This window comes from Chlorocebus sabaeus, chromosome 23 (genome assembly GCF_047675955.1).
Source record: "Chlorocebus sabaeus isolate Y175 chromosome 23, mChlSab1.0.hap1, whole genome shotgun sequence".
NCBI lineage: Eukaryota > Metazoa > Chordata > Mammalia > Primates > Cercopithecidae > Chlorocebus > Chlorocebus sabaeus.
In genome coordinates this window covers 40,618,263-40,645,693 of record NC_132926.1, presented here as the reverse complement: position 1 = coordinate 40,645,693, position 27,431 = coordinate 40,618,263, and the positions used below count along the sequence as shown (strand labels likewise).

The following is a 27,431-nucleotide window of genomic DNA, read 5'->3' as shown; positions in this document are numbered from 1 at the left end:
AAAATATGAAATAAAACCAAATAGAACTACAGTGCCAACTCTACAAAGTGAGATATTTTGACTACTTTTCTCAGTAACTGATAAAACAAATAGAATACAGAAAATTTAAACACAATTAACAGACAGGAACAAATGGAGACATACAGAACACTTCACGTAACTGAAGACCACACACATGTTCTTTCAGTGCACACAGAACATTTATAATATTTGGCAATATTCCGAGCCATAAAGCAAAACTCTACAAATTTCTAAAGACTGAAATCACAAGAGCACTTACCAGAATGCAATTAGCTGGAAATTAACAAGAAATACAAAAAATCCTGAAAACTCCATGTGGTAGACAGAATAACGGTCCTCCAAAGATGTCCACATTTTAATTCCCAGACTCTATGAATATTGAACAACCTTATGTAGCAGAAGAGACTTTGCAGGCATGATTTAATTAAGGATCTTGAGATGACAGGATTAATCTGGATTATCTGGGTAGGCTCAGTATAATCACAAGTTGGTTTTCTTTTTATTTATTTATTTATTTATTTATTTATTTATTTAGTAGAATTGCAGTCCTACTTGGTCACCCAGGCTGGAGAGCAGTGGTGCAATCAGAGCTCACTACAGTCTTAAATTCCTGGGCTCAAGCGATCCTCCTGCCTCAGCCTCCTGAGCTGTTGGGACTACAGGCACATGCCACCACACTTAGCTATAAGGATTCTTGTAAGAAGGCGATATGAGGACCAGAGTCACAGAGGAGATGTGATGACAGAAGCAGAGGTCAGAGAAAAAGATTCGAAGATGCTATGCTGCTGGCTTTAAAGACTGAGGAAGGGACCACAAGCCAAGGCATCTGGGCAGCCGTTAGACACTGGAAAAGGCAAGGAAATAGATTCTTTTTTAGAGTCTCTAGAAGGAATACAGCCCTACCAACATTTTGATTTTAGAAATTCTGGCCTTCAGAACTGTAAGATAATAAATTTGCAGTGTTTTAAGTCACTAAATTTGTGGTAATTTGTTATAGTAACAACAGGAAACTAATACACTCCATATATATGGAAATTAAGTACTTCAAATCTGATGTGTCCTTATAAAGGAGAGGAAATCTGGACACACAAGGAGACACAAGGAATGCGCACAGAGAAGAAAAAACCACACGAGGATACAGCAAGATGGCAACCATCTGCAAGAGATGGCGAGAGGCCTCAGAAGAAATTAAACTTGCTAACACCTTAATCTTGGACTTCAAGCCTCCAAAACTGTGAGAAATAAATTTCTGTTGTTTAAGCTACTCAGTCTGTGATACTCTCTACGGCAGCCCTAGCAAATGAATACACTTCCTATCAAGACTTAAGGGATGTGAGCCAGGTATGGTGGCTGACGCCTGTAATCCCAGCACTTTGGGAGGCTGGTGCGGGCATATCACTTGAGGTCAGGAGTTCGAGACCAGCCTAGCCAACATGGTGAAATAACCCTGTGTCTACTAAAAATACAAAACTTAGCCAGGTGTCATGGCACATGCCTGTAATCCCAGCTACTTGGGAGGCTGACGCAGAAGAATTGCTTGAACCCAGGAGGTGGAGGTTGCAGTGAGCCAAGACTGCACCACTGTACTCCAGCCTGGGTGACAGGCTTTTTTTGACCGTCTCAAAAAAACAACTTAAAGGATGTGTCCGAAACAACAATTTAAACAAAAACAGTCTCAACCGGGCATGGTGGTTCACACCTGTAATCCCAGCACTTTGGGAGGCCGAGGCGGGCTGATCACCTTCAGGAGTTCGAGACCAACCTGCCCCACATGGTGAAACCCCATCTCTACTAAAAATACAAAAAATTAGCCAGGTATGGTGGCGGGCACCTAGAATTCCAGCTACTCAGGAGGCTAAAGCAGGAGAATCGCTTGTATCCGGGAGGCGGAGGCTGCAGCGAGCTGAGATCGCACCACTGCACTCCAGCCTGGGTGATAAGAGCAAAACTCTGTCTCACCCCCACCAAACCAAAAAAAAACCCTAGTCTCAAACGCACATACAACGGGGAAAAAAGACTAAAATCTAAAGCGGTAAATACCTATTAAAAAATTAGAATAAGAACAGTAAAATAAACCAAAAGAAAAATTTAAAGATATAGACAAGAACAGAAATTAGTGAAATCTGTAGCAAAGGGGATTCACAAAGCCAACAGTTTTGGCTTAAAAAAAATTTTTTTAAGACTAGTAAATTCAGTATTTTAAAACAAGAAAGAAAAAGAGAGAAATCAGGCATAAGTCACTAACATCAGAAACAAAATATAGGACTGAACTAAATATGGCTCAGGCTCAAGCATTAAGAGGAATAATATCAGCTGGGTGCGGTGGCTCACGCCTGTAATCCCAGCACTTTGGGAGGCCAAGGTGGGCGGATCACGAGGTCAGGAGATTGAGAACATCCTGGCTAACACAGTGAAGCCCTGTCCCTACTAAAAAAATAAAAAAAGCTAGCCAGGCATGGTAGCAGGCGCCTGTAGTCCCAGCTACTCAGGAGGCTGAGGTAGGAGAATGGCGTGAACCCAGGAGGCAGAGCTTGCAGTGAGCCGAGATTGTGCCACTGCACTCCAGCCTGGGCAACAGAGTGAGACTCCGTCTCAAAAAAAAAAAAAAAAAAAAAAAAAAAAGAGGAATAATATCAGGCAGAGCGCAGTGGCTCACGCCTGTAATCCCAGCATTTTGGGAGGCTGAGGCAGGCAGATCACCTGAGGTTGGGAGTTCGAGACCAGCCTGACCAACATGGTGAAACCCAGTCTCTATTAAAAATACAAAATTAGCCGGGCATAGTGGTGCATGCCTGTAACCCCAGCTACTTGGGAGGCTGAGGCAGGAGAATCACCTGAACCTGAGAGGCAGAGGTTGCAGTGAGGTGAGATCGTGCCATTGCACTCTAGCCTAGGTAACAAGAGCAAAACTCCATCTTAAAAAAAAAAAGGGAATAATGTCATACAAAATATGTCTGCAAATTTAGATAAAATTAATAAATTTCCAGAAAAATATAACACATCAAAACTTACCCAATAAGAGAAAACCAGTCCTATAAACATAAAAGAATTAAATCAGTGATCAAAAATTTCTTTAGAGACCCAGATGACTTCACCAGCTATTATTTCAAACACCCAAGGAATAAATAATTCCGCCAATTTTATGCCAAAAATTTTCCCACAGAATAGAAGTATATTTTCTCAACTCATGTTGTGAGGCTAGCATAACTTCACTATTAAAATGTGAAAGAACAGTATCAAAAAAATCATAGGTACTTTCACTCATAAACACAGGCACAAAATTCCTAATAGCAAAGTGAATTAAGGAGTATAAGATAAAAAGAATAACAGATCACGTCCAAGTTAACTTTGTTTTAGGAATGTAAAATCGGCATAACAGAAATCAGTTAATATGCTTCACCACAATTACAGATTAAAGGAGAAAATTATATGATCGTCATCTCAACAATACAAAAAAAAAACTGACCAAATTTAATATCCACTCAGAATAAATAGTCTTAGCATACTAGAAATAGAAGAAACTTCTTTGACAAACTGTATATATATCAAAAGCTATAGGCAAAACCCTTCAGGACAGTGGATACTGTGAGTTGGGGTGGAGGTTCAGTTGTAACTGGAAGGGGGCATAAAAAAGAGAATCTTGGTCTCAGACCTTGATTACATAAATGTAAATTTCCTTTTTAATTTTTTGAAATTTAATGCTGCATAATGAGTTGTACACTTCGACCTGAAATAAAGAAGAACTAAGATACACACACACATCACCCTCTGATTACAACCATGTAAATGCTATATATACATCACAGGCAAAGACTACAAGGGAATATGAACAAATTAAAACAGTTTGATTTGTTAACATAGTGTGATAATGTAACTATGTGTAAATTTAAAAAACTGTCACCAACAAGGAAACTGTGAGAAAGGCAAGATAGATATGGCTCAGGACACCATCTATTGTATTTTCATATCCTTAGACAGGTAGGCCTGGTTCAACTTTGACAGTGGGTTGGGAAGAACTCCCACTGACAACCAGCAGTAAAGACAGGCAGTCAAATGTAGAACCCATAGAATGGTTCCACTTGCTGCCTTCCCAGCCTTCTTACAGGAATGGTGCACTAATTAATCATCCAGATATTAAAGCACCTAATATACAACCTTATCAATGCTTGGGTTCCAGCCCCCATTTTCACAAGAGCAAAGATGAGGAGTCCAGAACAAAGGCCTCCTGCTGTCCTTCATCCTAAAAACAACATCAAGGGCTGAGTAATTTCAATTTACAGAATTGTGTGAAATAAGGGACCAAAATAGGTGGGTATAGATAGCACCTTAGCACAAAGGAAAAGAGGAAAATTTTATCTGCAAAGGCTGTGACTCTCAACACACAATAGAAGAAAAGAGAGACCCTTACACCTAGCTATGTGGTTAAAAAGTGGCCGTGCCAGGTTCCGTACTTCTAGCTGCTACAATCCTGACCTTTACAGCAGATTCTAAACCCTTTGCTAGTGGGAACTAGAACTTCCCAACTAGACATGGGGCCAATCTAGTCTCCACAGACTAGACTCTATGAGTGTCCTGCCAGCCTTGCCAAGAAGCCAGACCCTGCTAATTCCCTTCTATTACCTGTGCCCTCCCTTGGACAAGGGAATAGACTGCTTGCTGTGGCTGGTAAAGTCAGAGTCACTGACCCATTTCAGAAGGGGGAGAAGAATATTAAGCAAGAACTTTCATCTGATCATTTGCATCTAAGTCAGTCTCAGGGAGTATCTCCAAAAAGGTCAAGGGGAGGAGTAGCGATATTATAATCCTGAAGCCATAAAGGACTTTTCACCACATCCCCCCCACCCCAAAACAGTATTATACTTTTTCTTTCTGTAAAAGTCCGTGAAATGCTCTTAATTCATTGAGTCTTACCAAGGAGAAAGCTGCTACTTAAGTAAAAAAAGTATTTGGGAAAAAAAAGCTAATACTCTAGAATCACCATAGGGATGCAGCTATTAAACAGTGGCCAAACACAGTTGTCTCAAAGCTTAAAAGCTCTCCTTTAATTCTTAGAACAGGTAAGGTCCACTTCTATGACCATGTACTCTGTTGAAGGCAGTGTGCAAACTTTTGTCAAGACTCTGGGTAACTGATTATCACGTCAGGAGAAAAGTTAAGAGTCCAGTCCTTTCTCCCTCTGAAGGTGGCAGGGCATTGCTCCTTCACTTTGTCTCCAATAGCTTCTGGGGGAAATCCTAAAGAAGAGAGGCTCTGCTCTGGCAAGAAGGGAAGTGTGGCTTTGCATCTTCTCAGTCCCAATCTGAGAGGTCTTTTTATTATTTATTTATTTATTAAAATGGAGTCTCACTCTGTCACCCAGGCTGGAGTGCAGTGGTGCAATCTTGGCTCACCACAAACTCCACCTCCCGGGTTCAAGCGATTCTCCTGCCTCAGCCTCCCGAGTAGCTGGGATTATAGGCGCGCGCCACCAGGCCCAGCTAATTTTTGTATTTTTAGTACAGATGAGGTTTCGCCATATTGGCCAGGCTGGTCTCGAACTCCCAACCTCAGGTGATCTGCCTGCCTTGGCCTCCCAAAGCGCTGGGATTACAGGCATGAGCCACCGTGCCCGGCAGGTATCTTCTTTTTAAAATAAATTAAGTCTATAAATAAATTGCAAAATAAAAAATAAAAGGGAGACAGCACGAGAGAGAACCTATAGAGACATCAACCAACTGCAATGTGTAGACTTTATTTGGCTCTGATTCAAATGAACTATTAAAAAAAAAACTATCATAAGATAATTTGCAAAATTTAACACTAACAGGCTATCTGATATTAAAGAATTTTTTAGATGTGATAATGGCAGTAATTATCTTCTTTTAAAAGTCCTAATTTTTTTGACACACATTCTGAACTACTTAAGGATTAAATAATATGAACAAGGATACATGTAAAAAAAATGGGTGGCAAGGACAAAGTTGATACAGGTATATGAAACAAGACTGGCTGTTGATAAGTTTTTTAAACAGGTGATGGACACAGGGGTGTTCATTCTAGTCTCTTTACATATATGTGTGTATGTACGTGTGCATTTTTTTCATTGTTTCAAAAATAAAATTAAAAGAAAAAATTCAAGATCATTTCCCTTGAGTCATCGGGGCATTTGATTCTTCCCAGACAGTTGAGCAAAAGGGGTTCCTTTTCCTCTTCTTTATTTGGGATTATCTTTTCTTCTTATCTGATCCTACAATTAAGAATACTGCCCTAAACATCTCTGAAGCAAAAACACCAAAACCCAGGCTTACAGTCTAGATGAGGCAGAGGGGATGCCCTGGCCTGCTGCCTCAAAAGCTAGCACCCTGTCACTGTTAGTAGGTGTCCAGCAGCCAAACCATTTTGCTCTGTGCTCTGCTGGTAGGGACTTGCGGCATCGATTGTTCACGATGCAGGCAGCCTGCAGCAAGGTGTGTCCCTGATGAGCAACTGCTGAGTAAAAGAGTACGTAGCTGTGCCTCAGCCAGTCTCCCTCCCTCTGCAAACCAGACTCCTCCTTTGCCTCCTTTTTTTTTTTTTTTTTCCCTGCGTCACAAATACAAAATGGAGTTAGCTGGGAGCAAAAACAATCTGTCTAAAATGGCTGAATGCAGTAGGGAGTGCCAGACAGTAAAGTGAAGGGAAAGGGCACCCCCTGGCGTCCAAGACAGGGAGCCTATTTTATGTTCTTCACTACTTTTGCATGTCAAACCAATCAGTCCTACAGAGTCCAAGTTAATTTTGTCACAAATCTTGATGTTGAACTCTAAAATTCAAAGAATAGAAACTGAGGCACAAGAAGGGAAAATAATTTTCAGTCTCTAAAGACAAAGGACACAAGTCAACAGCCCTGAGTCCCAGTTACTGCTTGGTTATGATCAGTAATAGTTTCTAGGAGACAACAGAACGGAAGGGAGGTCCTTTTATAGTACATGATTCCCCAGCTTCAATAATGGACTAATGACCCCCGGAATCCCACCGCTATAGCCTTCACTTCCCCAGGAATTCCTGTTGCAGGCATCTCTCAATGAAGACCACAAACAGGAAATGGAGGAGTGGGGAGTTGCCTGACATCCTGGAAACTATGTTCTTAAGAACTGCAGGTGGGAGTAAGTAAGTGGGATAGAAAAATGGGCTTTTCAAAAACACTGCTGAGAACACAGACTGACTCTAAAGCCAGTTATATCCGCAGGGCTGGAAGACAGGCTGAGCTATAATGCAGCTCCACCTAACCTCACTCACTTACTCAGGACCAAAACCTTACTTGCTCTGCCCAAGATAAAGCCTGCAGCATTTGTACCTATTCTACAGAGAACACCCTCCATTATCTTTATCTGATGCTACACCTCCCTTGAGTAAGCCAAGTACCTATGACAAAAAAGAACATGTAAGAAAGGTGGAAAAAACAGAAACATCTGGAAAAACTTGTGGGTACAAGTCATTAATGGTTGCCACTACTTAAATGAGGCTGCACAAATATGCCAGTTTATCCAATGTCCCTAAAGTAAGATAATGGCAACACATACAACACAGGTACACAAAAATCACAAGATGTTAAAAAAAATATATATATATATAGCATCACTATATTTTTCTCTGAAGAAATAGAGTCTTTGTGGAAGAATCCTAGATTTCTCAGGCATATGTGAAAGATCAGAACACTTAATAATCTCTCTGGGAAATAACTTTCCGTGAGGGTAACATAGCTATGAAATTGCCAAGTTCACCTAGCATACAATAAGCCATGTCTATTAAGCACTACATCAACTCTCTAATTCTGGGAAGAGGAGAGAGTAAGAGGGTCCCATCAGGTGTTAATGTCAGAAGCTGCCCAGATGCAGGACTTCTAATTTATATTCTTTATGGTTGTAATACACATAAGGGATAGATTCAGCACTTTAAAACAATCACTAAGCTATACATTATAGATGGAAAAAATATGCCAACTGAATAGCAGTTATCCCTGCCCAAAGGTAACCATATCACTGATATCTTGGCCAAAATATACAACTATCTGCAAAATCCCACAGAACTAGACCATCACAGATGTGCAAGCTGTAAGGAGGGATAGGGCAAACTGGCATTAATGAACAAACCTAAAGGACAAGAACAGAGCCAGACAGAAGCCCAAAGGAAGAACCAGATGCTGAGAATTACAAAGAAGGGGACAGATCTAAGTCTGGAAGGGTAGCAGAAAAACAGTATTAAAAACCTGGGCACTTCACCAAGCACTTGGACTTTCCAATAATACAGTCATTGAGTTTCCCACAGATACTTTCCCAGCACACCCAGGATGGTGACTCAATTAGGGAGTGCTAAAAAGAGGTCTGCTTCTGGGATGTGGGTGGGGAGGGACTAGAAGGACAGGCACTATCCCAAGCAAGGACTCAGGTATGTCAGCAGAGAGATATGACAAGTTTATGCAAGGAAACAATAGCCTAGAAGGCAGAAGAAAAGGCATTAAAATAAGGTACTAGGAATAAAACTCTTCTCCTGGATTAAAAAATGTTTTATTATGGGAAAAATTAAACTTACAAAAACAGAATAATTAATCCCCACGTATACATCACTCAGTTTCAACCGTTATTCACTGGTGACCAATTCTGTTTCATCTATACCCCAACACACTTCTAAATCCCAAATATGATCCGCAATTATTTCTGTATGCATCTCTAAAAGATAATGACTTTTTAAAAAATGCGAAGAAACCATGATGACACTAATTTCCAGTTGTCTCAAATGTCAAGTGTTTTGTATAGTTCATTTGGTTGGATCAAGATCTAAATAAGTTCCATATACTGTACTGGTTGATAAAATTTAAAATTCTCTCTTAATCTTTATGTTCCTTTCCATCTCATTTTTTCCCCTGAAATTTATTTGATGAAGAAATCAGGTCACTAATCACCGGTAAAAAGCAAGAAGCACTAGCACATCAGTGACTTTACACAGTCAGTCACTGGAAGCAAGCACCTGAGGTTTCTCTCAACATGTCTGCGTTCTTGCCACTCTCTTTCACTAAGTGCTGGATTCTGAGTCCAATATATCTAGGCTCAAATTCTGGATTGGTGTTTACTTGCTATAAAATCTTAATAAGCAAAGGACATGTTAATTCTCTATTCTATATCTCTCAATTATAAAACAAAGGTAATACCAATTACGCATTATGGAAATAATGTTTTGATAATTGGAAATAATAGGTGATAATTCCCTGTCACAAATCTGACATTAAATAGGTATTCATAATTTAAGACTGAATGAGAAGGCAAAGTACCTTCATCTTTTTTTTAGGTGCTCCAGATCAGTTTTAATCTCTGCTGTGTCTCACCCACGCTAATCTAAATAAATACTGAGTAAACTGCAGATTTCTAAACCATTCTCCATAACAAAGGGTGCTAGAAATACCCTCTGTTTTATTCAGGGTTGGGAAGGGAAGTAACAGGGCAAGCGCAGAACAAAGAGAACAGATGGAATAAACACCCAGCCCCCAGCCTGAGCCTGCAGAGACAGCTGCTGGTTTTCGTCATACTGCTGTTTTTTTCCCTTCTTTGTTCCTGAGGTGGAAGCCAGGAAAGGGTGGGGAAAGAGGAGGGGGGAAGGGGTGGAGATGGGAGGACCGCCATCTCTGTTACCGAAAGTCACCTGATCTTCTCCTCCAATCCCTAGTCTCTGACCTCACCATCTGGAACCTGAGCCAAAATAGCTCAACTGCGCACACCTCGTGGCCGAAAAGAAAAATGCAAGCAGAATAGGAAAAACGGGAAATTCCTGGGAAGGATTTTTGCAGTTTTTCCTGCTAAGAGAAATGCAAACACACACACAGGAAAGTGCCGTATCTTCCCATATTAATAGATCTAAAAGAAGAAATCACTGGCTCTAAGAAGACTTGGGATTATTATAGGATCAGGAGGAAAGAATGGTACCATCCCATCTTGCAGAAATGGGGTTACCAGTGCCCTTCTGTTATATCACTGGGGTCCCTTGCGGTACTTAGAAGTGAAAAGGTTTTTTGTGGTTTTTTTTGTGTGTGTGTTTTTTTTTTTTTTTTTTAATTGGAATCTGTTTTTTTAAAAAGAAACTGTTAGGAGTGAAGTAAAGGATGCTGTTACTTGCTTTATAGAACTGAATGCTAGTACTTGGCTTGGCAGACGAAATCTCAGGTCCAAGTACTTCTAGAAATCTAGAAGTGCTATAGAATCTTCTCCAAGCATCTCAGACACAGAAATTTCCTTTTTAACCCTGTGTCTTTTTCATTATAAAAACAATATGACCACATTATAGAAAAATTAAAAGTATGTAGTACCCTAACAAGATCTGTTACAGTATTCTAGTATATTCCCTTCTAATCTTTTACTAATGCATTTCTTTTTAATATGAAACAATTGTAATAAGGTGTACATAATTTGTTTCCTGCTTTTCCCACCAAACACTGAATAACAAGCATTCTTCCACACTGCTCCAAAGGCAATGGGAAGGAGTTCTAACACATGGAACAGTTACAGGACACCAAGTTCTAGAGCAATTAATCTGCAGAACAAAAACTGAAATGGGAGCAAGAAGAAAAGTAGGGTAGGCCACTCCTTTCCTTTAAAGACTTTTAGAGAGCTGCATCCCTTTGCTAGCAGTACAAAGATCTCCTCCTGTTCAAGTATCACACTTAAGTGAAGTCTGGAAGGGCGCCCGGCTGAACTTTTCAAGTCTCTCTTCCCCACATCATAATGGTTATAAGCTCTAGTATAAGTGGCCATACATTTACAGAGCTGATGTGGTTAACTAACTCTTCAGTTCATTGTTATGTATGAGTTTTTTTAGGAAGATCAAAAGGACATGTATACATGCTAAGATGCAGCCAGATCAAATGGGTTACTGTAGCTACTGTTTCAAAAAAAAAAAAAAAAAAAAAAAAAAAAAGGACAATTATTTCATTACTCCATTTTTGTTTTATTCTTGTGTTCATTATAAAAGTAATGCCTGCTTATTAAACATTTATACCTTTTTAAATGAGGAAAATCTCTGCATACTGATAGGAAGACTCTCCAGGATATACAAGCAAGGTATAGAAACAGTACAGATAGTATGTTCCTTTTTTTTGCTAAGAGGAAGGACAAGAATCTGTATCAGCATTTGTTTATAACTGCATTTTTTAAGAAAGTCTAAAGGATAATCAAACTAATAAAAATGGTTATCTCTAGAAGGTAGGAGAGGGAGAAGGATGGCATGGATGAATACTAGGGTGGGAATGAGACGTTTTTATACTGTTTCGACTTCTGAACCACTTATGTTATCTAGGCAAAAAAAAAAAAAAACAAAAACAAAAACAAAAAAAAAACAGATAACAGAGAAGCTGAAAGAAAGGCCCCAGAGGAAACATTCCGGGGAGACACCCTTAGTACTCCTCGCAAACTAGCCTGTCTACAACTTTATGTTTGGAGGGAGACTTGTTCAGCGACAGCAGGACAGTTATTTCAGGTCCAACAATTCCCAAATAGTGTAAGATCAAGGGATCCTCAAAACAGTCCCTTTTCCTTAAGGCAACAGTTTTGGGTTCTAGTATGTAGTAAGAGAGCACCGGATCACTCTTACTCACCCCAAACCTTAGTTCTGCTTTGACACTTGCTAGATATCCCATTTCTTTGCCTAAATACATCTCTGATCGCTACCAACTCCAGGTCTCCACAGCAAGAGAATAACCAAGCTTGAACAAGTTATGCCTGTATAGCTGTAACACTCTTCATCTTGATCTCTACCTCCTCCGGTTTCTCACAACTCCTTCCATGTTGTACAAGCCCCAGTCCAGCACAATACTCTGCCCTAATCATTCTGCTCTCCATCTATCCTCTCCAGCTGAGTCAGTCTCTAAGTGTTTCCGAGCTATTTCATTGACCACAGAGGACTTCTTCAAAATGTCCTTCTAAGATGGCTACTGAGACCTGGTTTAGAAGATGGCAAGAAAAGTGCCTCTGAAATAGTGACTCCAAAATTGACTGCCAAGTCAACAGAAAATGTTGAATTGTTTCCTAATCAATCTCATATGACCTCCATAAAAACAGGGATAATACTTATATAATACCTATTCAGATACAGATATCAAAATATTATTACGAGAACAGGTGAAGAGTGGCTTAATTCACGCCATTAACATGCTCCTCATGCAATCCTTATACTAAAGTTTGAGATTTACTGGTATCAACAGACATTTAAGGCTAGGAACTGACTGTACCAACATGTTAGAAGTTTAAGTAATACTGATCCCCCAACTAGATGGTCTGAGTCTCAGACAATGACATTTAAAAGGATATTTGGTTAGAAATAAAATCTGGAATCCACAGATAATGGCAGATGGTACCTTGGATTTAAAAGATACCATTTCAGTCTACATGTTTCTAGAAAAGAGTAATACAGGCACACACTAAAGTTTGGATGGCTAGAAAGAGGCTCTAAAAATGAGACTAGCTGGGGATAATTAGGAGTTAACATATGACACAATGGGTTGACTTTGACTATGAAAATCTTTCTGCATCAGCATATTCTATCCAAGTTAGACCAGGGGAATTCCCTGAAGAAATGGATTCAGTATATTATCTCTGGCTAGTTATCGATATATAATGTGGATAGGTTCTATTATGTCCTTAAAGTAGTTTTTCAGCAGAAACTGAGACAGAGATGGGATTATGAGTGTGTATATAATGAGGCTACAATGAGCTACCAAGCTGATAAAATACAAACCTCTCTTTGAGCCCTCTCAAAAGAAGGCTATGCTTTCATGAAGGTATCAGACTAAAAAACAAAAACTTTTTCCAACCTCTGGACACCAAGAAGAACACTAATATTGCTACTACAGAAAATACTAGCTGCTACAGGACAAGATCCTTTTGCAAAAGGGCAAGCTGTAGCTTTCTGCATAATTTAACTGCTGATCAGTCCTCCAAATAAATTTCCTGACAGGTAGAGGGCAGTATACTAAGCAGCTTGTATTTGGAAAGGACAGAGGTTGCCTCTCTCTAACGTGATGACATCACTACCAAACGCAACAATGACACAGCTAAAATAAAATAGATCCATGTGCCATCTGGTGGCAGAAAGCAGTAAAGCACACTGCTAGAAATAAAATATCAAATTCCCCCGGTTGAGAAGAAAATTAAAATTTAATTTCTTTATCTGATGATGCAGTACCTTAAATCTCCATCAATAAGTCTTCTGTGGAAACTACATCAGCAGCCTTCATGCAACAGTTTTAAAGTTTTGCCCCAGTTTAACTCTATACTCCTAAACACTGGTTGTAAGCAAGCAGCAGCTCCTGATGCCTGACCTTTGGTGCACAGAATAAGAGAATGAAACTCAAACGAAAACAAACAAAATAACAAAGGGACTTAGAAGGCTGTCAGAAACAAAAGAAGAGTTTGACATGACAGATAATACCAAAGACAGCTTACTGCAAGGAAAAAAACAAAGTAACAGAACCAGAAGTTTAAAATTGAAAGATATCTTTTAGGTTCATGTATCTCACTTTACAGACAGAGTCAAAGTATGAAAGATAACCTTTGGTGCAATCTTATTAGTGGTCGGACTAAAACAACATATCACTTTTCCCCTACTAGACATTACCACAAATATTTTTTTTATTTTTGATGGAAGTATAAATTGCTACAATCTTGTACCTAGCAACTTGGGCCCAGAAATTTTATTTTTAAGAATTTATTGTGCAGAAGTACAAGTTTGCAAAGACAATTAAAAATGGATGTTTCCTTCAGCATTGCCTGTAATAAAAAAATGGAAAACTTATTTGCATTATATGACGGAATACATCTATGAGAAATGATGACATAGATCTATAAGGACATCGAGATGCTAAAACATGTTAAACAAAATACAAAACAGTATAAAATGTATGAGATCACACCAACTGCATTAAAAAAGAAGTGTGTATACCCTCATATTTCTGTAATTTTGTTTTTAATTCCCTTGCCCCTTTTCCAGTAAAGTTTTATTCAAAAATTTACCACACTTTCTCACTTGAACTAAAGAAGAAAAGGATTTTCCCATTCCTTTATTAGAATAACATATGCATATAAAAAGTATGATTTAACCATAGTCACTCTGGGGGAGGACACCTTTTTACCTTGTATTTCTAGTGTATTCTACATATTTGTTAAAATGAAGATAACAAATGAGTCCAGGAACTGGCTTTAGACAGGACCATGGTAACAGAGGAAGACAGAAGGTAGGTAAAAGTAATGATGGGAAGTATCTGGAAGTTCCTTTTCTGATTGCTTCAATTTTGTCAGTGAAGCAGAAAGAAAACATCTTCAACTGAGAATGAGGATGAGGGAGGTTTGAGCTGTTGAGGAGGAAAAAAAAAGGTGTGAAATAACCTTTAGGAGAGCAGGAAATTCAATGAATTCATAATGCTTAAAATATGATTGCCTGGCAGTATCAAGGGCCAAACAACTTCACAAATTAAGCAGAGGAGAGTTGGGAGAAATAACACGCAGTAAGTTAGCAGGAAAAGTCAGTGTTTCCTATCCTGAAAGCTAAGAGAATAAAGTCTATCAAAAGAGGGCCCAGTTGCATGGTTTTCTCCAGTCATGTTCAGTTGCACAGCTACAGGAGCAGGACAAAGACAGAAATGGAATTAACCGGGATTGTGGTTTTGCCAATCGAGTATGAAATGAGAGAGGTAATGGAAAAACAAAACCCAAGAGAATGATTGTAATGATAAACTAAGGAATTTTAGCTCAGGGAAAGGGTGAAGTCATCAGAAGGCGAAGGACAGTGAAATGCTGGTAGGACAAATGGATTAGCCGGGCTGGAGGACTGCTGGGGTCAGGATAGCAAAGGGAGTAAGGTAAAAAGATAGAACCTGGGTGGTATGATATGAGATCCTAGAAGTGGGGAATGGGTGAGGTAGGACAGAGGACAAAATCAGTAGAAGAATTCAAGGAACTGAAAGGCCAGAATATTGGTAGGATCATGACCTTTTTGTATAAAAATTCCTAAGAATTAAGTCAGAGCTAGTATTGGAGTATAGAAGAGAGTGGATATGAGCCAAGAGCTACATTGGTTGAGAAATGAGGAGTAACATGGGTGTCAGTAGATGAAAACACGAAGAGAGAAAATGGGTGACATAACTTGATGTCCTAAGATTTGAAATTGTTGGTTTTTAGGAACTGTTTCCTCTTAGGAAAGAGGCAAAATGATCTGAGAGTGGCAATGAAGAACAAAGATTATATCTATCCCATCTCCGAGTCCACTGGGGTGTGGTCTATGAAAACAAAGAAAAACAACCCCATGGGCTGGGCATGGTGGCTCACGCCTGTAATCCCAGCACTTTGGGAGGCCCAGGTGGGTGGATCACCTGAGGTGAGGAGTTTAGACCAGCCTGGCCAACATGGTGAAACCCCGTCTCTACTAAAAATACAAAAATTAGCCACGTGTGGTGGCGCGCGCCTGTAATCCCAGCTACTCGGGAGCCTGAGGCAGGAGAACTGCTTGTGACCAGGAGGCAGAGGCTACAGTGAACTGAGAGCTTGCCACTGCACTCCAGTCTGGGCAACAGAGTAAGACTCCATCTCAAAAACCAAACCAAACCAAACCACACCAAACCAATCCAAACCAAACCACATGAGCAAGCAAAAGGGAAAGCAGTATTGAAGAGAAAACCAGGTTTCCAGTAGAGCAAGGTGAAAAAGGTTTTGCCAGTAATGGACCATGAATTTCAGAGGGTACAGTGGACCAGTTTCAGGAGCTTAGGTGGGATGGGAGGAGACAGAATAGGAACCACACAGAACCTTATCGTGATTAAACTATGGGAGATGAAGGATGACCCAGGAGTCTGGGGCTGCCTGTGGTAAGTGACATAAATCAAGATAAATGGCATAATATTAGATCCAGTGGATTAAAAGAAAATGATGATGGAAAGGTTGGGGTGTAGAGGGGTATATGAGGGGCTGGTTTAGGTTCCTTTTTTATACCACTAGTAACAGTGAGATGACAACCTGGAGGAGGTATGGTACTTCTTCCATGTGAAGAACTTCTGGTAACCCCAGATAATAGGCATAGATTTATGTTTTTAAATCACAAGGGACTAGTATCTGATATTACAGAACTTCCTAATTTCTTTGTGCTAGTAGTCTGACCCTACGCAAAACCCAAGAGAAGCTAAGTAATTAAAAGGTAAGAATCCCAACAAGTGTTCACTTGGCTAGTACCACTAGTCCTAATCCTACCGACTTGAGTGGAGTAAGGAAATGATGGAACAGACATCCTTCTGCTAAGGGACTCAATGAACAAGGTAGAGCAGGTTGAGCTCTCACAAAATCTTGCTGCTAAAGGTTAAAGCTGCAGAAGCTACAAAAATTCACTAATAAAGATGCAACTGGGTGAGTGCCACCTAGTGGACAGAAGAGAATCACAGGGAAAAGGAAAAAGACCCTTAGATTCTTTTTGGGAAAGAATCAGCAGGCTTCCTGCTGAAATCTGAAGCAAAAAAATTATTTCAGGGCAGCAGACAGGAAAATCTATCTGTTATGGCTAACAGTTCTGACTTCTGGAACAACAGTACTGGACCCACACAGTCAAATGCTAACTAGAATACTGTTATTTTTTAATAAAATTCTCAGTTCTTAGTGAAGGTCTTACTTTTTAGCCAGAGTTTTTTCTAAATTACTGCCATTAAATATTTGCAGAACTGTTCTGATGCTCACAGTTCCCATAACACACCTCTTACTTTAACAAGTCTAATGTTCAATATTGTTTCTGGAAGGAAGGAATAAACCTAAAAATAAAAGTCACTGTACTTAAGACATGAGTTATCATTCACCATGCTATGGTTCAAGAGGTGGTAGTGTAATGATCACATAATCAACAAAAGAGAGTAAGAGAAGAAATACAAAATGAAAAACTAGTTTATCTTGTACATACAAATAATGAGCTGCCTAAGGCTACTATAGCAATGAAAATGCTCGCTTGGAGAAAATGAAACAACAACAAAAAAACCCAGAAATTTAACTACTGGACATGTTTCCAAGAAATTCAAAAAGAGTCAACAAAGAGTCCATGATAAAAGACTCCCTGCTGATCACTATAAGGAAAGTGAGAATGTGAAAAAGGACTAGAAGTTTTATGGCACTGCCTATCAAAAGTAAATTCAAAATATTCCCTGGCAGGGAATAAGTTAACTGAGTAAATAAATTCTTCATTTATGGGAAACAAAGCCTTCAGAAACAAGACACTAATCCTTAAAAGAGAAATAATGTATAAAAGAATCTGGAGTACAAAATTCTGGGACCAGTTCCTGTCTCTCAGCTCTTCTCTTGTAAAAAGGCACACATATTTTTGAACCATAATGAAGCAGTAACAAGAGACTTTTCACTACAGGAAGCAGATGTGCAGAATGAGGCAGCTGCTTTCTTCAATGCCCATTCTTGGAGGGGCCAGTAGGTATACTGAAGGTTTTAGGTATCAATAGAACATAAGGGGGATACAGGCATGCTTAACAAATAGCAGAGTTGTGTTTAGCAAGCAAGAGAGGAAATAATGCAATATGATGAAAACCTAGTGTCCAAATAGCTTCATCAACACTGGCAACCACCTGGACTGAAATCATCTAAGCAGTGCTTCTACTAGATAAACATGTCTTATTTCTTCAACTGGATTAGTTCTGCTAAAGTTGAATATAGTCAGAATATGCTTTCTCTTTTATAACCCTAAATATCTAGTATCTCACTTACTTTCCCTAATCTATTATTGTTCCCTTTTTTCTACTCAGTCGCTGCCAATTCAAGGACATTTGCGTCTGAGTGAATGAAGTGGTTCCTGAAGGCAGTATATCCCCTTTCTTGCAGCTTTTGTCCGGATCTAAGCTTTCAGAGACTCGTAGGGCAAGTACATACACACTTCTGAGAAGTAGAACGCTAGAACAAGGACTTTGGAGTCACTGTTTAGGGTCTGAATTCTGGCTCTGACACTTTTTATACAGTTTGGAAAAAGTTATTTAATCTATGTCACTACTTCATCTGGAAGATGAAATATTTACAAGGTTGATAGAGTAGTTATCTATCATTTAATTATATCATCAATATCAAGACTATGAATGACAGACTTGGTAACTGACACTGGCTTCAGTATTCAAACTGAACTGGTTCAATATTCAATTCAGTATTCAAGAATTACTTTTAAAAAGTAGTAAGGATGGCTGGATGTGGTGGCTCAAGCCTGTAATCCCAGCACTTTGGGAGGCTGAGGTGGGGAGATCACCTGAGGTCAGCAGTTCAAGACCAGCCTGCCCAACATGGTGAAACCCCGTCTCTACAAAAATAAAAAAAATTGGCTGGACATGATGGTCAGTGCCTGTAATCCCAGCTACTTGGGAGGCTGAGGCAGGAAAATCACTTAACCTGGCAGGCGAAGGCTGCAGTGAGCCACGATCACACCACTGCACTCCAGCCTGGGCGACAGAGCGAGACTCTGTCTCAGAAGTTTAAAAAAAAAAAAAAAAGTAGTAAGGATGAAGATCTTTTTCTGAAATATAAATACTAGAGATGTTTAAAGCACTGGAAGTAAAGTATACTTGCTGTGATACTGAGATCTGGGTCTTCTGAGTGCTTGCAATTTTTGAGAGTTTGAAATTCCTTATCTGACATAAACCTAAACTCTAAATAAGAAGCACAAAGATCTTTTACTAAAGTTTTCTTTTTATTGGCCTTTTGTGAATAAGGGGGCCACTTTGGTATTTTAAAAACTACTACTATATCCCAATTCACAATGAGAATATAATGCCAAGGAAGACCACTAAACTGTATAAAACCCAACTAGAATTAATAGGAATACAAATGCACAGAATAAAAGGATGGGGACTGGGGTGGGGGGAGAAAAGAGGCCCAGTCAGTATTCATTTGCAATGGCACTAAGAGTGCAGAGCCCAGACTCAAGAAAGAAACTTATGCCAGAGGCCAACATAGGGATTCCGTGAACTTACAAATTAGAAAATCATTTAATTTTGACTTTGTCAACTAGTCTTTATTGATACACTAATACAGTATATGTGGTTACCATCACAATATTTTAATTAAGAGAGTGGAATTAATCCCGTAGGCTGGACTTTGGCACGGAAGGTGACAGTTTTCTTAGAAGAAAAGGCCATTTTGACCTGAATGATAGGGCAACAAGACAGATCTGAGCATTATGGTCTTATACTCCTAGATACACACACACACTCATATGCAACTAGGGGCCACCAAGGCACCTCGCAATCTGTTAGACTCCTTATTAGAACAAGGTGCTTCCATCAGATCACTTAAGGAAAAAATAAGAATTGCCTGTAAAAGTACTAACTGACTAGGGGGAGGCAGGGAAAACAAATGCTCCAAAGTTGCACTTAATTTTCATCACTAGGGTCATAGTAAGTCTCTAAACAAACAAAACTGCTGGAAGAAGATGAAAATATGAAATTATTGGGTTATAATTATCATTATACATGACAAGATCTTTTAAATACTCTCTCTCTCAGGAGAAGTAACTACAAGTACGCTATCACAAGGCAGCACAAAACCACAAGAATTAGGAAGTGAAGAAAGAAGAGAGCAAAGTAGATCAGCTCTTCTAAACTAAAAGGAAACATATGAAGGCTAAAAAACAAAAGCAAGAATTTATATAGAAAAAAATGGACCAGAAGTCAAGACTCCTGGTTCTGATCACATAACCTTGGGAAAGCTACCTAACTGTTCAGAGTCTATATATGCTACAGAATGGAGATAATACACATCCTGCCTGTCTCATAAGGCTTCTTTGCATATCAAATAGGGTAATATATGTTAAGGCACTATGAAAATTGTAAAACAGCACAAATGTAAGGTAATTATTACCTACGTTGTCCCTCACCTTCTAAAGAGATTAAGTATGTTGTAGTTTAACGTGAAACAAACTTTCTTCCCTATTAGTTAATGCCAAAGCTATTGGTCCTTTTGAACTCCAGGGGAGGAAAAAAAACCCAAAAAACCAAAAAACAAAAAATACCTAGCAAAGACAAGTCAACCCTCAATCTCTGGTCTCAGTTTTCTAATTAGAAATTCCTTTATATCTATTTCATCTTTTTCTCTAATATTCAAGAGACCAAACTAAAAGGCTCTTTTGTATTCTTACCTTTGGAAGCTGCAGAAGCAAAGTGCCAGGAGAGAGAAGGCATCCAATATTGGAAAGAAATGGAAGAAAGGGAATCACATATGGTTCTTTGTTACTATAGACAGTCACTCAGCCACCCAAACTGTTAAGAGTCTATCCAACCCTTATTAATTATGTACTTAGAACTGGAAATTGCACGTTAAGGCAATGCCAGAATCTGTTCAAAAGTATCATCAAAATGGGCCCAAATCAAGCTCTGTCACTTTAATCTCATATCCCTACAAGTTATACTGATACGAAATACCTACATACAATAGTTCTCTTTTCCAAACCAAGTAACTCCATAATATTTAATATAAAAACATATTTTCTTTCTTTTGAATGGGAAAACCCATCGGTCTTCCATCCAACGTACCCTTTCTATCCTCACCCAGGGAAAGGAAGGGAATAGGAAACCTAATGAAAAAATATTCTAAGCCCTACACTGGACCTTTGCATCAAAGAGGAAGGTACTCACTCTTGGTCTGGGCAGAGAAGGTAAGGGTAAGTTTGGCGAAAAGTTCATTGTTCTCAAAGCGGTCCTCCTTCACCTTTGTCCAGAAGCAGTCCTGGGAGAGGTCCTCAGCCACGAGCTGTGGATAAAGGCAGGGTGTTAAGAATTAGTAAACTGAGCCCTGTACTTTTCATCCTAGAAAATGGATAAGGCTATAAAGCAGGTGGCTGGCTGATTATCAGCAACGTCTCACTAAAATAAGACTAACTTGAGGCACAGAATAGCTGCAGTGGGATTAGGAGAGAATAATTCCAGTTTATTTGTTAATTGGTGATTATTCAAGAACTAGATTCATATATACTACGTATCCTCCTCCTAACTTCATATCCTCTAGCTTCATAAGCATTAAGTCTTTATTTCAGAGAAGTTTTGCTCATCATCATATTTTTCCCACCAGTTTGGCTAACTGTGCCAAATTTGCTCATTTTATGAGCAAATCCCTAAGGTCCTTTATATTAACTTGGTTTCTAGAAGCAAAAGGCTAACTCAGAATCACAGGCATCTCAAACACATCATGGGAACAATACTGTGCATGCAAATATGGTCTGTGCAGGCCAGGAGTGGTGGCTCACACCTGTAATCCCAGCACTCTGGGAGGCCAAGGTGGGCGTATCACAAGTTCAGGAGTTCGAGAGCAGCCTGACCAACATGGTGAAACCCTGTCTCTACTAAAAATACAAAAATTAGCCGGGCATGGTGGCACACGCCTATAATCCCAGCTACTCGGCAGGCTGAGGTTGCAGTGAGCAGACACTGTGCCACTGCACTCCAGCCTGGGCAACAGAGCGAGACTCCCATCTCAAAAAAAAAAAAAGGGGGGGGCCTGTGTAACTCACATCCTATGGAATTGGGGTAGGAGAGTAGATTCATAAATCCATGACTTTGGGATCAGCACAATTATCAGTAGTTTACAGACTAGTGAATGATTATTATCAAACCATGTGTTACCATGGTATTCAAAGTCTCAGAGAAAAGGCAAAAAACATTAAGTATAAGTTTAGTTAAGATTAAATTCAGAGTACAGGGTTCACAGAACTCTCCATGGTGATGTATGGAATAAAGAAGATGCCTAATATCTGCTGAATAAGATATTCAGCAGAATAAACATAAGCATGAGTGAAACTTAAGACAGAAAGATGTAAGCCCTAAGGAAGGCGCAGCCCATCCATGCACAAAACACAAAGTAGAAAACTGAAACTGTTTCTCAAGATTGACTGGTGAAGAAATAGAAACTCTTACCTTGGACCAGTTTGGCCTCCGGAGCTGCACCTCTGGCTTATAAAGCTTTTTAGGGGTTAATCCAAATGGCAGAACTGGGGCTGCAGGAACTCCAAATCCAAATGGGGGAAGTGGAGGCATACCCATTCCGGGTGGAGGTGGAGGAATGCCAGGGCCTCCAGGAAATGGAGGAGGTGGAGGGATTCCAGGACCACCAGGAAGAGGGGGAGGAGGAGGTGGCATTCCTGCTCCTCCTGGCAAGGGAGGAGGTGGAGGGGGGATTCCAGCATCCCCAGGCAAAGGAGGGGGTGGAGGGATGCCAACATCCCCAGGCAAAGGAGGGGGTGGAGGGATGCCAACATCCCCAGGCAAAGGAGGGGGTGGAGGGATGCTAGCACCCTCAGGCAAAGGAGGGGGTGGAGGGATAGCAGTACCTCCAGGTAAAGAAGGGGTTGAGGAGATGCAAACACTCCCAGTCAAAGGAGGTGGAGGAAGAGGTAGAGGTGGAGGAGGAGGAGGAGGAGGAGGAGTGGTACTATCCCCAGGAGCAGGTGGTGGTGGAATACCAGGTAAAGGAGGGGCCGGGGGAGCAGTAGCACTACTAGGAACAGAAGGAGCTACAGTAATAGCCGCCGCAGAGAGGGAAGCCATTTCTTTCTTGGCATCTTCCAGTTCCTTTGTCAGCTTGGCAACCTACAGAAATAACATCAATGTGAGTACTTCTCACCCTACTTCAGGGACTACTGAGCCTGGAAGGAACCTAACAAATGACTTAATCCAAACTTCTCATGTTACAAATGGAGGAACTGAGGAGTCAGAGAAATGATATGATCACCTAAAGTCACACTGCTTAGCAGCAGAGCCAAAACTAGAATTCAGGTCTTCATGTTCTTAGTTCAGCATGCTTTGTATGCTTTGTATTAAGACGACGATTTCAACTTTTATGTTAAACTCTCCCTTGATTAGAAAATGCAAAGTCAAGTATATCAAACGTTCTAGTTATATAACTAATATATGTGCTATACAGATGATTATATAACCACACAAGTAATCAAGTTATCAGATACTTGATTTAAAGATCATTTAAGTATTTACTACTGCAGAGAGAGTATATAAGGATAAATCTGTGCAGACATGACTAAAGTAACAGGAAATTAGCCAATTTTTAACAGTTTAGTTTTTATTCCTAATTTATTAGAAGACTTATTACCTTTATTTCTGGGTGGTAATGCAACTTACTTTACTCTTAATGTTTTTCTGTATTTTCCAGATTTTCTGTCTTATGTATTACTTACCCTCAACACAAACCAAAAACCAGTATATTATTTTTAAAATATGCACCATGTAACTAGACTACCTATTAGTAGCTGAACCCTCCCTAGGAGTAAGATGACTGACTCCTGTTCCAAGTCATGTGCATCCAGAGATTACAGGTCACTCTGCCTTCCCTGCTCAGGCATTACCTCTCCTGTGAGCTGGGACACCTCTGCTTCCAGGTCCTGTTTCTCTGTGGCAATTTGTTGCTTTTCAGAATGCAGTGCATCCTTTTCTCCCTGAAGATCTTGAAGCTTCTGCTCAAAGTCACTTTCCAGCTTTTTCATTTCCACCTGTAGCTCATGTCGGGCTGTTAACTCTGAGTCCAGCTAGAGAAAAAACGAATCAGGCTCCCAGCAAGCTCTCCATCTCAGTAAGAAGTACAGTATTATTACCCATAATTCCCCCCACCTCCTCTTTTGCCTGGGGGTGCTGGAATCCCCTCCCCCCACCATCTCCTGTTCTGGGCCAATACTTGATCTACAGAGCTCACAAATCCAGGCCATGCTTGGGGAAAAAAGCACCATGATTCTGATCTTAAAATCAAGGTCTGGCTGTGCGCGGTAGCTCACACCTGTAATCCCAGCACTTTGGGAGGCCTAGGCAGGTGGATCACCTGAGGTCAGGAGTTCGAGACCAGCCTGCCCAACATGGTGAAACCTCACCTCTACCAAAAATACAAAAATTAGCCCGGCATGATGGTGGGCGCCTGTAATCCCAGTTACTTGGGAGGCTGAGGCAGAAGAATAACTTGAACCCGGGAGATAGAGGTTGCGGTGAGCTGAGATCACGCCACCGCACTCCAGCCTGGATGACGGAGTGAGACTCCGTCTCAAAAAAATAGAAATAAAAATGAAAATAAAACAATCAAGGTTAAAGGAGAGGGGAATCGGTTCATTTCCATAGATTCCCTCTTTTTATAGTTAAAAACAAATAATAAGATTTTAAAGGTATTTAAATAGGACAGCCATGATAGTATAATCCCAATATTCTCTAGGATCAAAAACCTACTAACCACAATAAGAGTTCTTAACAACTGAAGAGAAAAAGATAACTCTGAAATCCTCTAGTTCTACTGTTCTAAGGACCCTAGTTCCTATTGTTCTAGGCATAAGAGGCCTAAAATGCCAAGCAAACCTGAGAGTGCCATTACTATGAGTATCATCTGTCTTTCTTTTCCTGCCCAGTAGCCCAAGAACTGCAAGCCCACCACTAGAGCTCCTCATGAAGACATCCATATCACTTTCTCCAAAGACTAACCTACACTGGAAAGGTTTCCCCTGGGCACTACACTATTGGGTGCTAAACGCTTCCAAAATACCACAGAAAAAAAACTGTCTCACAGATCAGGAAAATAATAATCCTCAAAGAAAGATATACTCAAACACATGTTTTTGGTCTCTCATATGCACCTGCTTTTCCAGCTCTGCAGCTTTGGCTTCAGATTTCTCTACCTTTGTCTTATCAATCATTTGATCTGAAAAGAAGAAGAGTCAGTAAGTAAAGCTCCTAATTCTCTTGGTCTATTTATTTCATACCTAAGCCCTTCCAAAGAACAGTCTTTTTGATCATTTTTATTATCTTTCTTAATGTTCTGCACTAGACAAAGACATGAAACTTTCGGTTAAGTTCAACATGTAATCTGAGTGTGTGGTAAGGCCACCATGTTGGGTGGCATGAAGAATGCCTATGAGTGATACTTTTGACTCTCTGAGACCACCAGGAGTTCCTGCAAAAGGTGCTGGTGTGTGTTTTATGTAAAAATAAACTAAAGACCTATAGATTCCTAGCAAAAATGCTGGTTATTAAACCTAAGAAATGACAAAAATGGAAGTATCTGGGGACTGGAAAGGTATCTTCTCTGACATTTTCACTGAAACAAGATGCAAAATGAAAGGAAGAAGCAATACTTGGGAGAGACAGATAGAAGAGTATGCTTACCAATCAATCCCTCAATCTCAATCTGGAGGTGACGGCACTTGAAGTCAGGATCAGCCCCATTCTTGTGCAGAACTATCTGGGAAATACATTCTTCAATCAACTTATAGTACTGAGGTCTACAAGAGAATAAAACAGGGTCACCAAAGGAAAATCAAAATATAATTTTCAGAAGTATTCAGGACCAAGAAAACTTAACTGCTTTGACAACTAAGAGACCTGGAAAAATTTTTGTAAAGTTAATACAAGTATCACTGCCATGCTAAGAAAACTCCTTTTTCCACATCAGCTACCCTACCCCATCTACTTCAGATAATCAAAACTTCTTGCCATCTGCTCCTAGTGCCAACACTTTCCCACCTAAAAATTTGGGTTTGATCCTTCCTGTGATGGATAGTGCTATTGCTAAATCTATACTTCTAGGAAACTACAAAGAATTTTAAATTGCCACTTCTCTTTGCTATCATCTTCATCCTATTTACCTACTCCCCTCCAAAAACAGAAGGGCATTTCACCTTATACACTGTGACCTCTTCCATAGGGATGTCTTTGAGTTGGATTAAAGAAATAAGACAACTTCCTTTATTTCTGTGACTAATGAACCCTAATCTTGGGTCTTTGTCTTTACTTTCTCCCTTTACAGAACAAGCTTTGAATTTAAGGAACTCACTCTCTCCACTTAGGCTCGAATTCAAAACTTCCCATAAGCACACCATCTTACCTGGCCTCATAGTCATTTCGGACCAAGAGTAAGTGTTGCAGGATGGAAAGGAAGTGTGGCTCTGCCTTTGAATCCTTCACTGTGTTTAAGAGAATCTGAAAGACTTCATTAAAGTCAGTGGAAAAGGGGAATAGGCTAAGGAAAGCAAATATGTAGAAATTATGTTTGACAGGTGGTTTATTTAACTCTTGAAAAAGCTAGGGAAAAGTAGCAAGACACCACTTCCATTCTACTGGCTGTTCTTCCTGTAAACATCACCAGAAACTTTAAGCTCTCTAAAACGTTCTTTAGTCAAGGGACCAGTGAGTTGGGTGGTACTATACACACAGAGGTTTCCTAGTAAGTACCCGGCTTGAAGATCAGGCAGTAGACAGAAACTAAGAGGTAACTGCCTCAAAGTCACTTATTGAAAATATTAACAGGTAACTAAATTACTCCCTCTGTCAGTTCAAACATCTCTAAAAGCCAGTTCTACATCTTAGTAAGCTAAGCTATCACATTCTAGGAAGCTTACACTGATTTTGATGGCTTCCATGCTCAACAACCCTCAGATCACCTTTACTGACTTCCCTGGTCTATAAGGTAAGTAAAGCCAGCAGCAATAAAAATACATCTGCCTTATTTAATGAGAAGACACATAAGACCGATGCTCTGTTCTGAGTCATCATCTCCCAAACCATTCCACACAGGGATCAGGGAACTAAATACAATGAATGTCTCATCTGTCTTGAACCTAGTCAGTAAAAGGATATTCCATCTCCATGCGAATGTCATCCAGCCGTCCCTTCAGGTCATAGGAATCCTCTTCCCCTTGTTCATCAAACACATTTAGTTGCACTCTCATATCTTCGTTTTCAATCTCTCGAAGGTCCTATCAACAAAAGTAGAAGTTAGGGAAACCCAAAAGTATCCTCTGTGGTTAGAAACCTAAGCTTTTCAACCTGGTTTTTAATTGAAAATCAGAATTATCCCAGGGATGACTGGAGCTGTAGAGCAGGAAGGAACCAGTCTAGCCTTTCTAATGAAGTGTAATATCTTACCTGCAACACCTGATGTAGCCCCAAGCGCATCAGTTCACTTCTGATGTGAACTCGGAAGTCAAGTTCCTCAGCTGGTGTGATGAGAGCATTGATCAGCTGTAGGCATCCAACCTAAAATAAGAAAATTCAGCAGCTATGTCAATGCTAACTCCTGGAGATCAAGAATCCATTTTCTTTACATGCATTCTTAGGTCCCCAAATACAACTTGAAAGATACAGTCCAAAAACTCTAAAAATGACTTTTCTACTATAGCAATGAGACCTGGTTTGAGTACAGAACTGGAGAGCCTAAAACTCTAAATGGATTCCAAGGATTTGACAGTATGTTATTGTAGGTCTCGGTTTTCCTAGATTGTAAATATATATCATGCCTTCTTCCATCTCATAATGAGGAAAACAGTTCATTCTTTACCTTCTTAGAAAGAAGGTTCATCATTTTCCCTTCATAACAGATTCTGAAATGTAAAATATATAGTTGGGAGTCACTCCATGTATT

General features: G+C 39.9%; 1 protein-coding gene across 2 annotated transcripts in view; it reads right to left on the bottom strand.

The window, feature by feature from the left end:
- Nucleotides 1-27,431, bottom strand: part of DIAPH1 (diaphanous related formin 1) — a 105,306-nt gene that overhangs the window by 37,445 nt on the left and 40,430 nt on the right. For both annotated transcript variants that reach the window (XM_073010619.1, XM_073010618.1), the window contains 8 exons: nt 26,936-27,046; nt 26,648-26,766; nt 25,896-26,012; nt 25,178-25,293; nt 24,649-24,713; nt 23,386-23,565; nt 21,944-22,615; nt 20,669-20,783 (listed from right to left, as the gene is read on the bottom strand). In XM_073010619.1, coding sequence (XP_072866720.1) covers nt 20,669-20,783; nt 21,944-22,615; nt 23,386-23,565; nt 24,649-24,713; nt 25,178-25,293; nt 25,896-26,012; nt 26,648-26,766; nt 26,936-27,046 — 1,495 coding nt within the window. The remainder of the gene's footprint in view (nt 1-20,668; nt 20,784-21,943; nt 22,616-23,385; nt 23,566-24,648; nt 24,714-25,177; nt 25,294-25,895; nt 26,013-26,647; nt 26,767-26,935; nt 27,047-27,431) is intronic.